The sequence below is a fragment of the Solea senegalensis genome, linkage group LG6 (assembly GCF_019176455.1).
Source record: "Solea senegalensis isolate Sse05_10M linkage group LG6, IFAPA_SoseM_1, whole genome shotgun sequence".
NCBI classification, from domain to species: domain Eukaryota; kingdom Metazoa; phylum Chordata; class Actinopteri; order Pleuronectiformes; family Soleidae; genus Solea; species Solea senegalensis.
In genome coordinates this window covers 4674478-4687865 of record NC_058026.1, presented here as the reverse complement: position 1 = coordinate 4687865, position 13388 = coordinate 4674478, and the positions used below count along the sequence as shown (strand labels likewise).

The 13388-nt window shown below is 40.8% G+C and overlaps 1 protein-coding gene across 1 annotated transcript; it reads left to right on the top strand.

Annotated features, from left to right (window-relative positions):
* Positions 1–4159: 4159 nt before the first annotated feature.
* LOC122770431 (bestrophin-2-like) lies at positions 4160–13080 on the top strand. Its single transcript, XM_044027275.1, has 9 exons — positions 4160–4311; positions 4770–4864; positions 6059–6292; positions 7314–7468; positions 7700–7777; positions 9569–9721; positions 9837–9917; positions 10513–10667; positions 12297–13080. Exons 1-9 carry the CDS (start codon positions 4160–4162, stop codon positions 13078–13080), a joined length of 1887 nt encoding a protein of 628 aa, XP_043883210.1.
* Positions 13081–13388: the final 308 nt, after the last annotated feature.

Below are 13388 nucleotides of genomic sequence, written 5' to 3'. Positions count from 1 at the left end.
CGGTGGAATCGCAGCTTTCATCAGACATTTTTATCTTCATCAGATAAGTCTTTTATTTGGATATTGCCATTTCGATTATTTCACAATTAATTATGCAGCCCTAGTGAGCAGTCATAGGCACTGTACTTAGCGCTGTCTGCTTGTGATCAAATTGCTGAGAGCGGATGTTGATACCAGAGTCTGAACGTGGCCTCCGTCGTCATCCAAAGCAGAGCACTTCTATGGCAGGACATGAAGGAGCGCTGATGAATTCATGGACATTGTTAAGAGTTAGAACCGGTCGGGTTTGTGCCGTCTTACTCTCACTTCACCACCCTTTTTGTCTTCATATTTTCTGTGTGGCATGTGAACTATTCCTACTTGAAGCATTTAACATTTTCCTAACAAAAACAAACAAACAAACAAAACCTGGCACAGTGTCCAGCCTCAGTTGTGTTTCCAGTGACTGTGTGTGTGTGTTCTATTCCCCATTTCAGGTGGTTGATGTTTATTCCGTGTGGTTCGGTGGCAGACTGTGTGTGTGTGTGTGCACGCGCTTTCACACGTCAGGACCCTCCATCCACATAAGCCACTAAACGTAATAAAGACAAGATAAAAGCATAATCTGGTCTTTAAGTTAGTTTTTGTTCCCCGTCCGAGACCGCCCTTCTTATTGCAATAAAAACAAAACATCCTGAAGCGTCTGAAGTGCTTCTTTTACCACTTTTACCACCATTTCTCCACGTGATTATCGTGTAAATGTAAATGCAGTCATTTGATTCGAGTCAAACTGGGAGCTTTTGATCATCTACGATGTCTTAATGAATTTAATCTGCTGCTGTGGTTGCTTTATGTTTTTTTAACGGCAAAAATATGTTAGAAGTGAAAATAGTGCAGAAATCCACACACACCGGTGTCTGTCAATCATTTTGTCTCCTCCCCTTTTTAAGTCCACATGGGATATTGAGAGACATTAGTAGCCTTATTTAGTGCATTGTTAATTTGAACAAAGAAAAATATTGAATGTTGCTTGATTAACGACGTTGAGCCTGTGCGTGGTGAGCAAAGCGTCTTCACTCTTGATTTGCTCTCCCGATGCTTGTTTCCCTCCCGACAGAAAGCTAAAGAGAGACAAACAAACATGTGCCCCGAGCAAACGCTTCTCTTCTCCCCTCTGTTACTGAATGCTTTTGAGTCGACAAAGAAGCTGTTTTCTATCAATTATTGTGCAAGTGTTGATTAAAACGAACTTGCGTCAGCTCAAAGCCTTTTGTGGTCATTGGTTTCTAGTGTTTTTATAAATCTACTCATAAGTAAGAAGTCAAATCAACAACAAATACGTTAATGCAAATATATGCCTTGTTTATGTGCAGTTGATGTGTTTGTTTTGTTGTGTGTGAATGAATGGGACTGTAAAAATCTATTTCCTATTAATAAACAAGATAAAGCAATCCACAGACATTTTGAATTAAATACATCAGTCGTTCCTCAAACTTGAAATTCTGAAAAATCTTCTGTTGTGAACCAAAACCTTCAGTTATTATTTTCCAGAATTCTTCAGAAGTGAAGAAGCCTCTTGGATGAGAAGTGAAACGTCTTAGTAAAGTCCAGCTGCTGACAGCAAACTACTGACGCTAACAAAGACCTGGATGATTCAGAACGTTCACACACCTTCAGTTATGTTATTATTTGGGCAAATAAATATATATAAATATGTTGTGTCTATCTGCATTATTCCAGTTCATTTTACTTGAACTAATTCAGGAAAGCACATTAAAAAACGTTCAGTAAATAACACTATAAGTCAGGACTTCCTTCTATACATTACCACTTTACACCCACTGAACCTGGGATTTATTATATGCTTCCATTCAGAGACGACCTAAGGTGTAAGTGAACTAAGCAGCTGCTTGAAGCCCCTTTAAGACATCTAGATATAAAAGAGATATTTAAGTAGTGCTGAGTTATAGTTATTTGGTTGTATTTTGCCATTTTTACTTTACTATCACTGAACTGAAATACAGCAGCAGGGACTCGTCTGTTAAGTGATAAATGTTGGAGATTAAGGCGTGTTTTCAGGGTTTTCTTAAGGATTCTATAAACGTCTGACGCTGTCACGTATAGTATCTGCTCAGTTCGCTTGGAAAGTCGACAGAGCAGGCACTACAAAAGTACCAGATATACTATCACTAATGGAAAAGCAAAATAACCATGCCATGCTGTGCCGTGCCGTGCTGTGGCGAGTCGAGTCATGCTAGTGGAAAAGCGCCATAAGGTAAACAAACAAAAACAAAAGTAGGTAATACTGGTTTTGGTATAAACACAGCTGTAAATAATACAGTTTATAGTGTTAAAAATGTATCACTAGTAGTGGTGGCCCCTCCCCATATCAAATTCAGCTCAGGGCCCCAATAAAGGCTTGAGCCGGCCCTGGCTGTGACTGTACAAATTGCCTGTTGTTTTCATATCACTGTACATGAAAGTTTTCACGGTCCATTTGCTGCTCTTTCATAAATGACCGCTGCTCTGTGCGCTCCCGGTGCCCCGGCGCTGCGGCCTGTCGCTTGTGGTCCATCACCGCGCCGCTCTCCCGGTCAGGGGCCGCGATAACGAGCTCCTCCTTCCCCTCCTCCTCCTCCTCCTCTCGGGGATTTAACCCCAGGGCGCACTGACCACCGGACGAACTGAGGAGGAGGCTCCGAGGATTACAACTGCCATGCAGCCGAGCCGGGCCCGAATGAGCCGAGCTGACATCAGAGTTATGAGACAACAACAAACGCCTTAAAAAACACTGACAATTAAAGCAGAGAGAGGACTGTGTCAAGTGTGAAGTGAAGACATGAAGCCACTCATCCAGCGGTGCCAATTACGCACAGAGATGCGCTGATCAGGCGGAACATTCACCAAGAAAAAGAAGAATCTACGAAAGGTAAGAAGCAGTTTTTTGTCTTTTTTTGACTTACTAACGTACAATAGCAGTAAGTTTAGTCTTTAATCAGATTAATAATGATGACATTATGTATTCTGGTCATGTTTAATTTTCTTTACATATCATATTATTCACAAAACATGAATAATCTCTTAATTTGGACATGTTTTTGGACCAAGAATTCTTGAAAGAGTCAGGAGAAAGTATGTTTGGCTTTATTATAGCATATTTTTGTTATATTATGTTGTTGGTAGTTTATATATTATTCAAGTCATGAAATCGTGGCTTCCAAGACTTCAAACCTGAACAAAACTTAGGTAACTGTCGTTTGAAACACAAAAACAAATATATATTTATTATTTTGCCAAACAAGTCCTTGAAAAAGCAGAGAGAAACATCCAGTTATTGGTGTTTTTGAAGGTGAATTTTTAACAGGCATAACATCATTATAGTATTTCTTTTTACATATAACTTAACTGATTTCCTGATTTTTTGCAATATTTCACAATTACCCAACATATTTATAAAGTCACGCTGCAGAACTGAAACAACAAAACCTACACGCTCAAGTATTATCGTTTAATTAATGGAGAGAATGAGATTGATGATTACGTTAATGAGTATTCGTCATCCATTCGCCATGAACACGACAGTTTTCTTTTGCCATTCACCAATTCACTCACACAGCCGCCAACCAGGGATGGGGATCGAACCCCAACCTTCTAGTTGGAAGATGACCCGCTTTACCACCCTGAGTGTGTGTGAGATATCACTTTGTTACCCATAAACAGGGGGCATAACTCCTGTAACTGAACACTATAAAGCCTCAAATCACTGTCTATAAAAGTCACATTTATAGACAAAAAGACGACCTTCTGAAAAGCAGTGGGTGAAACCAAAAAATAGACAAGGAGATGGAAGTGGCAGGAGGACTCAAATGGAGTTTGTTGTCACTGTCTGATCTGTACCTGAACCCTTAGTGCTCACACGGCACAAATCAGTGCCACAGGTGCACACTTGGTAAATTGCAGTGGGAATAATACTCCACTCCTTATATGGACATCCTTGTGTGTGTGTGTGTTCATAGGTCACGTCTTCAGGCTTCTTTTTAAGTGTTGTTGAGTTGAAAATTATGAATTACATCACGTCGTTTTTTTTTTAAAAAAGTGGGACTAGTTTTTGTTTTTTTTATATATATACACACAGCTCTTTTTCATTTTCCTGATCGACGTGAGCCCACAGCAGCCACCGATGACGGTCACCTACACGGCCAGAGTGGCCAATGCCCGATTCTGTGGCTTCTCCAAGCTGCTGCTGGTCTGGAAAGGAAGCATCTACAAGGTGCTGTACAAAGAGTTCCTGGCGTTCTCTGCCATGTACGCGGCCATCAGCATCACTTACAGGTGACTTGGTACAATAAACTGTAAATTTGAGTCATATTTCGTACAGAGCACATGATCATTGTTGTGTTTGTTACATAAATCTGTCGCTAATATTGTGTTTTGATTCACATTATTCCTTGTTTTGCTATTTTAACCCTTTAACGCCTCAAAATGTCTGACTGGATTTTTCTTTTTGGCTTATTTGAACCATTAAAGGGCCAGAAAATGTCCTGTGAGTAAGTTATTTACAATTCACTGCATGTTCAAATTGTGTATTAACAATTTAAAGTGAAAAAAGCCCAAACACCGTAGTTGTACATGAACTACACGTTTAAAATAACATTTGTTTGTCCAAAAACATGGAGACTCATGCTGATCTTCTGAACATGAATCTTTCGTAGATCGTCTGCGATACGCTCGGTGTGAAAGGAGAAGGATATCAAAGTTTCATCACTTTCTTTTTCTTTTCCTCATTCCAGATTTCTCCTCTACGATGACCAGAAGAGATATTTTGAAAAACTGGCCATTTATTGCAACCACTACGCCAGTCTCATCCCCATGTCGTTTGTGCTGGGTAAACAAGTCTTTAAGAAGACGTTCTTTTCTAACTCTTAAGATAAGAGAGAAAAAAAAACATCGTGACATCGTGTCCTGAGATCAGAGTGACGTTTAGAACAGGACTGTCATGTGTACATATTACATAACAGATACTGTTCAGGGTCGTTGGAGAAATGAATGCTATATATCTCGCCTCCCGCTTCTGAAGGTGATAAGAGAATTTCATTTTGATTAAAAATATTATTGATCAAATGACTATGACAAAGGCAGAGGTTTCCCTGTCATCATGACAAGTAAAATACTAACAATGATAAAAGAAAATCAATTTGTCCACTTAACTGTTCTATAAATTAGTTTTCTGTACGATTTCAACATTTCTATGGTCAAAATATTACACGCATTTGCTGTGTAATAAGTACACATGAGAACGGTGATGAGCTGGATGAACTGACTGGAATAAAGACTACGGTGCCATGATGTAACATGGCACAGATTCACAGTCTTCAGTTTCAAAGAGCTTCTTCCAGCGAGTCCTGGTCAAGATAGCAGCAGAAATAGTACAAATATGGTTATGGAGACAAAACTATTTCAGATATAAATTGGCTAAATAAAGAAGAATATGAAATCTTAAAAGGAAGTAGTTAAATTAGAGGAAGAAAAGAGAGACACAATAAAAGTAAAGTGCAGAAGTAATCATCTTTATCCTCCACTAGGGATGGGAAACCTCTGATACAGTCATTTTAGACCGTTTATAAACGTATGACGCTGTTAACGGCACATTTATGCTGAGTCACTTCAAAGACGTAATTCTCCAGCTGTGTCACGAATACTGTTGTAACCAACAGCCCAAACATGACTCAGCTAAAATGCTTTAGCTGATTGCTATTTACATTTTTACAGTCTGTGCATAAGTGAAGCATGCGACAGATACCATATTTGGATTGGTATGGGATTTTACATTTCTTCCGATGCTGTGATTTTGACCAGTATCGGACCGATACCGATTCCCATCCCGATCCTCCACATGAGGGTGATGAGAGGTCGTCAGTCAAACAAACAACCATTCACTCAATCACGTTCACATCGTCATATTTACATTCATCTCTGAATGTTGGGAGGCGGGAGGAAACGGGAGACCGTGGTGAAAAGTCATGCACACACGGGGTCACAAACCGGGGTCTTTTTGCTGTGTGTCATCTGCTGTTGTCAGGTTTCTATGTGACCCTGGTGGTGAACCGGTGGTGGAGCCAGTACACCAGCATCCCTCTGCCCGACAGGCTCATGTGTGTCCTGTCGGGAGGCCTCCAGGGGAGCGACGAGCGCGGCCGCCTGCTGAGACGCACCATGATGCGCTACGCCAGCCTGTCGGCGCTGCTCATCCTCCGCTCCGTCAGCACGGCCGTCTTCAAGCGTTTCCCCACCATGGACCACGTGGTGGAGGCCGGTGAGTACGAGTAAATATCTACTGCGGTTTCAAATCAGTGGGACACGAAATAAATAGTGATAATGTGTTCACTGCATTAAACGCTTATGAACGGTTATAATCGCACTGTACTTTGATTATTTTGTAATTTCTGCTGTTGAAATGTCCTTTAATCACTTTTTATTTTTAGTTTAGTTTTAAAACTATTATAAAATGGTTTCAGCTGTGGTTGAAACAGTTTTAAACACAGTTCTTCAGGCAATGTCCTTTATCTCTCTCCTGTCCTGTCCTCGATTTTTGCTCTTTTGTCTTTTTCAATCATTAGCACTGTTATAATTACCAATCAAATGAATTAACCCTTAGTGTTCACGCGGCATGGATCTGTGCCGCAGGTGCACCCTTGGTCAATTGCCGTGGGAATAATACCCAACTCCTTATATGGACATCCTGTGGGTGTGTGTTTATAGGTCACATATTCAGGCTTTAAAAAAATACGTGCTATACGTATATCATGTTTTATGTCTTTGTCATTCTGAAATCAGAAGATGACGTTAAATGTTAAAAGTGAGCAACAAAAGTCAGTCACACACGCACACACACGTCATGAGTGTGCGTTGTTTATCTACACTGAGTTCACGAGAAATCACAAGGACAAGCACATCCTGATATTCACACATGATAAAAAAAGGGAGTTATCACGAGATTATGTAGAAATCCTCTCCCCTGTGTTTCCTTAATTAAACGTGTCGCAGCCGTGGGAGAAGTCTACACTACTCTGATGTCATTTCCTCACACGTTGCACTAGTTTCCACACAACAAGTTCTAAAAGGTTGCACTTTTCTAGTCTCGATGAGCTTTCAAAGCTGCTTTTACACGCAGCACATTTTCTATTACACAGCTTTCATACCCAATGTGGTCTTCCCCAAGGACACGTCGCACAACTCGCTCTACCACTGAGCTACAGTCGCCTCAGACAAACACATGCTATATTGTACAAAATGCTGACCCAGGTCTGTGTTTTTTTGTTTTTTTTTTAACACAGGATTCATGACGAGAGAGGAGAGGAAGAAGTTTGAGCGTCTTCACTCGCCTTACAACAAATACTGGATCCCCTGTGTCTGGTTCGTCAACCTGGCTGCTGTGGCTCGCTGTGAGGGCAGGATCAAAGATGACCAGACACTCAAGCTGCTGCTCGAGGTGCGCACACACACACAGACGCACACACACACTCTAACTTTAGAACATGTCTTCACCATAAAATATAGTCATTTATAGGATGGCTACTTGATTTTTGTCCCCATAAGGAAGACAAGTCCCCATAATGTGACTGTGTAAACAGATGTAGGTCCCCACAACATGAGTCATACCAGGTACAGGTAAAACGACCTCAGTCCTCAACCAAAGTCATTGTTTTGTGTGTGTCAACAGGAGCTGAACTCGTTCAGAGGGAAATGCAGCATGTTGTTTCATTACGACATGATCAGTGTTCCACTGGTCTACACTCAGGTGAGTGGCTTTTACTGAGCCTTCAACTGCATGTTTAACCCTTAACAGTTCCTTTGAAAAAAACCCAACAACTTTGTAAGTACAACTAATTTGTTCCTCGTGGCAGAAAATGACACCTACCCAGAAACTGCTGTAAAAATATTATGTATTATTATTTTTTTACTACTACAGCATGAAATATACATATCAAATAGTTTTTTTTAACACTTTAAAGGCCAGTATGTTTACACAACTCCATTGTTTTTAATGAAAAAAACAATAGTTTCTATAAAATACACTTGTAGGAGAATTTGATAATAATAATTATTAGGCCCTGAGATGGGTCACTGATTGGCAGAAACATTGATTTTGATGCATTGTTGTTTTTTTTTTGCAGTGTCAGATTGAAAAAAAATAATAATAATAATTTTCCCAGCAGCAGAGAATGTCACCTACCCGAATATGCTACTTCAGCCTAAAATATACATATCAAATATTAATATATAATAGTAATATGTATAAAAAATGAAACCCTTTAATGCAAGTATATAATCAGCACATCACATGGCAGCAACTCAATGCATGTAGGCACGAAGACAAGGTCAAGACAAGCTGCTAAAGGTCAAACCAAAGCATCAGAAGAAGAAAGTATTTTTATATACAATGGTCTTTTAACAGTGGTTACTGGTTCCTAAATCTCTCTGATTTTGAGCAGTGTATATCAAAAAGTTAATGGATATGCATACAATTTTCTGGCAATGTGGGGTTTTAGCCCAAGTAAGGAATGAGCTGGATACAAATGTGGAAAACCTTGTGAAATAAGAGAGTGTAGTAGGTCTAACTGCCTCCTGACACAATAAAGACAGAGTTGACTGTTCACAATCCCAATAAAGTCAAATAAATCACTGTACACAGACACATTTAAAACAAAATTAAAGAACCCAGTGTCATCCCATGGAGCGCCCAGCTCAAATGTTTGTTGCACAAGCTGCTGCTTATAAAGGGAAGAGGAAGCATGATTACAAAGTAGCACCAGCTGCTGTGTCAGTGAGCTCACCTGTGCTGACTGACAGCCACGCCCACCACCACCACCACCATGTTTTGTTAACCCTTAGAACACAGAGCATAACTATGTTAAAACGTACAGTCATTTTCATTTCAAGTACTCAAAATGTTTAAAATCAGATTGAATTCATGAGATTTGGAAACACGCCACAGTTCAAAGTTCTCTTAGCTCGTTTTTTTTTAAAGAACAACATTTATACAGCAGGTCAATGTTGTGAGTCAATGTCTTCTAAATATAAGGCCATATTATAAGTTCTGTTTTTAGTCTAATAAAAGTAAAAAACATCTAAGATATGATCCAATCAATCCAATTTGATTGATTGGATTTTTTGAACCATAGGGTGGATCAAAACAATCAGAGGGCTAATGGGGGCTAAAAGACACACATTAAAGCCAATTAAAAACAATAATACAAAAGAAAAATAAGAAATTAAGTTAAAACACACATAAAAAACAACTCACTCTGCGTTAAAAGCCAATGAAAATAAACATGTTTTTAACTCTTTAACACCTCAAAATATCTGTCTGGACTTTGTTGTTGCTGCTTATTTTAACCATAAAAGGGCCAGAGAAAGAAAATGTAACCTTTTCCAGAATAACTTTCAATATCAGGCAGTTATTTACAATTTACTACATGTTAAAATAGTGTATTAACAATTTAAAATGAAGAAAAAACACATATTTAAAATAACATTTGTTTGAGTTTTTGTCTCAACGTGTGTACATACCCCTTCATCTGCTCCTCAGGTGGTGACGCTGGCCGTGTATAGTTTTTTCCTGGCGTGTCTGATCGGTCGTCAATTCCTGGACCCGAGTCAAGCTTACTCAGGTCATGACCTGGACCTCTACGTGCCCATCTTTACCCTGCTCCAGTTCTTCTTCTATGCAGGCTGGCTCAAGGTCAGATTCAAGTTTGGTTTTAATGCTTCAGCACAATAGTTCCTTTTAAGACCATCTACCATCATCGTCTATCTACTATCATCACAGGGTTCAAAGTTTCTTTTGTGTCCTGCAGGTTGCAGAGCAGTTGATCAACCCATTTGGAGAAGATGACGATGACTTTGAGACAAACTGGCTCATAGACAGAAATTTCCAGGTTTCTTACTATTTCTTCCTTTTTTTCCCCCATTCTAAATTTGTCCGACCACCACTTTAGAAGAGGACAATATTTGATCCTATGTGGTAAATGTGAGGCTGATCATTTCATGTTACCATGTCGTAGAGCACATGTCACACATGTGTCACAGCACAGAAATGACCTCCTTCTGGCAGCTGACTCTGGACTCCTCACCATCCTCATCCTCCTTGATCTCACTGCAGCATTTGACACCATCTCCCACCTCATCCTCCTGGACAGACTCACTTCACTCGGTTTCTCGGGCACCTGTCTCACTTGGTTCACTTCCTATCTTACTGACCGCTTCCACTTTATTCATATCAAGCACTACAGATCCCAATCCTCCCCGGTCACATGTGGTGTTCCTCAGGGCTCTGTCCTGGGGCCCCTCCTATTCATTATTTATCTCCTCCCCCTTGGCCACATTTTCAGAAAATTCAACATCTCCTTCCATTGCTATGCGGATGACACCCAGCTCTATGTCTCCACCACCAATTCAATGTATTATTATTATTTATTATTATTATTGCTATAATTTAAGTACAATTCATGTATGCTTTTGTGGGCTCTGCAGGTGTCTATGATGGCCGTGGATGAGATGTACGGAGATCTGCCGATGATGGAGAGAGACCGCTACTGGAATGATTCCAACCCTCGGCCGCCGTACACGGCCGCCACTCTCTTTGTCCTCCGCAAACCTTCCTTCCAGGGGTCAACGTTCGACATGGCGTGAGTTCTGCGGGGGGGGGTGGGGGTTTACCTTCTCCCTCTGTGAACGTGTGACTTGCGAAGGTGACACTTTCAGTTAACACGGCCTGACAGCGTGGGAAAGTCGCAGCTCATAAAAGTGAAAGTGTTCTTCCTGAGAAGACCAGTGATGAATTTCAGGCTGAGAAAAAGTAAAGAAAAGTTCCCCAGATGAATGACAGACAACACAAAATATGATGAAATGTGAAGTGAGCTGCTGGCAAGAAATATGACATACATTAAAATGACAAGAAACTCTGAGGACAGTAAAGAATATCAGTGTTTTTAAAAGAAAACAATACCTACTTCATTTTACCTCACTTTTAATTGAGCTTTATTTGTTTCCCTGTCCATTTATTTGAAATGTTTATTTTCTTAATTCATCTGTTCACCTGATCAGTATGCCCTTTTATTAGAGTGCCTGCTTAGCAATGCAGAGCAATGACATCTCCCTGGAGTTGTCAAGCATCTATTATACTTCTATGGGCTTCTTCTTATTACTTTTCCGCTTCCACCCAGATTTCGGCACGAAACTCGTCCCACAGTTTTGAGAAAAGCCCCACAGATGAAGGGAATGGTGTGCTATAAATGTTCTAAGCGTTTCGAGTAATCATGGCGACACAAATCCCCAAGAAACTGCAAAGAATTTCCACATCACAACCCAGCCCACTTTGGAGCCTTGCAGCGTCGCCATACTTTAATGTATGGACGTGGTTAAACCTTTAAACGGGTCACAAGACTTGGGACTTTTCTAACCTAGTTCAAAGTTTTGTTACATATTACAGTTTTTAAACAAACACAGTTTGAGTTTTCAGATTTGTATAATGAGTGTGTATTGCGCCGCTAGAGTAGCACACTTGAGGTTAACAAACTCTTCTCCTCTCCACAGTTTCCAACCTACGCAGACAATTTTTACATAAAATGTTGCTATTGTTGTCTAACCCCGTGTGTTGTTTTCACTTTCATATGACTTGCAGTTTTTCTTCAATCACGTGCAAACCTCCCACTGACCCCCATGTTAAAACTCAGCTCTGGAGTTTTCTTTTTTTTTAAATGAAGACGAGGGTGATTTTGAAACTGTCATTTCTCTGTCAATGCACACCCATTTTTCACAAATTTAAATGTGGGAGCTCCCGGAAGCCTCCTGACGCTCACAAACCAAAACTTTCTCATTAAAATCTTTATCATTAACCGTTCTTGAATTATTACAACTTTAAAGCAACGTTGCTTTCTCTGTTTTTCACCAGTTTTTGACAGTTAAACAAAGGTTTTAAAGGTTCAATCCACCCAAAGGTTACTCCACTGATACTCCATTACCAGTTACAAGACCTGCACCCGACAATATTGGCACCAAGAAGCGGCCACGATCAAAATTTTACTGCAGAAATGTTCTAGTTAGCTTTATTATTTTATTTATTTTCTCTTAATTTATTGCTGCTGTTTCTTTTTGATCACTCATTCATCATTTTTCGTCTCCTCGTTGCTGTGTGTGTTTCTTCTGCTACATTTGTTATATATTTTAATTCTGTGTTTGTGGGGATGGGCGACGGTGTGAGTGTGTGTGTGTGTGTGTATGAAAAGTGTAATTGATTGATGACATGTCTTTGACAGGATCCCTAAAGAGGAGATGCACTTCCATCCTCTGGAGGAAATTGCTGAGAACATGGAGGAGTCGGGCAATCGTCACCCCAACATGGCTCTTTTTAACCGCCTCCTTAACGCGGCGCCATCTCCCACCAGCCTCATGGGAGGAGCTCTCCGCCGCACTTCGGCCCAGCTCCAGAGGCTACACCACTTCCCCAGCATTGACCAATGCACCAGCGATGATGATGATGACGATGAAAGCTGTAAGATAGGCAAAGGGGGTTCTCTGCCATCAGGGCTGGGCCAGGACACTCAGAGCACCGTTTGCAGTTTCAGGGAGGAGAAGAGCTCCAAAACACCTCTGGTGGAGATTCATTTTGGAGCAGAGCAGGAGAGGAGCGGGGGGCGTCTCGCTGGCAACGACAAAAAACAGGAGGGGATGAGTGATGGAGAGTGTTGGATGACGGAGGAAGGAGGGGAAGCAGAATGCACATGGTTAGAGACCAAAGCTCCAGTGTCAGTGTCACTCCTTCCTCCTCCACCCATGTCCTCCTCAAAGGTGTCCAGTCGACCAGGCTCCTCGACTCCCATCACCTCCCGTAAAACCTCTGGCTTCCTGTTTCACCCAGCTGTCCACTCCAGTCTGGAGCACTGCAGCTCTCAGCCCGCTATCAACCACAGCAGAGCCACGCCCATCGTTCCCAAACCTCCACTGGGTGGAAACAAAATGTCCTTCCTCGCGGTGCCGACTTATGACGAACCTCAGCGTTTTCGGAGCGTGAGCATGGGGTCGGAACTCACCGGATCTTAGGATGACTGTTTAAAACGGTCATGACGTGCATGTTTTTCACAAGTGAAATTAGTCAGAGCTGGGGAAGAAGACAAAGAAGAAGAAGAAGAATGCTTCCACTTTTACTTTCACTGATCAACACTATTGGAAAAAGTGCTACAGACTTAATGGTGTTTGGAAATATGACTCATTTTTGGAATGCACTCTATTGTATTACACTCACAATAGCGTGTATTCCAGAAATAAAGCTACAGAAACCACTGGACTCAATTTAAAAGGTCATTTTAAGGATCTTTGTCATTTTTTCATTGGTTTGTTTCATGATATTC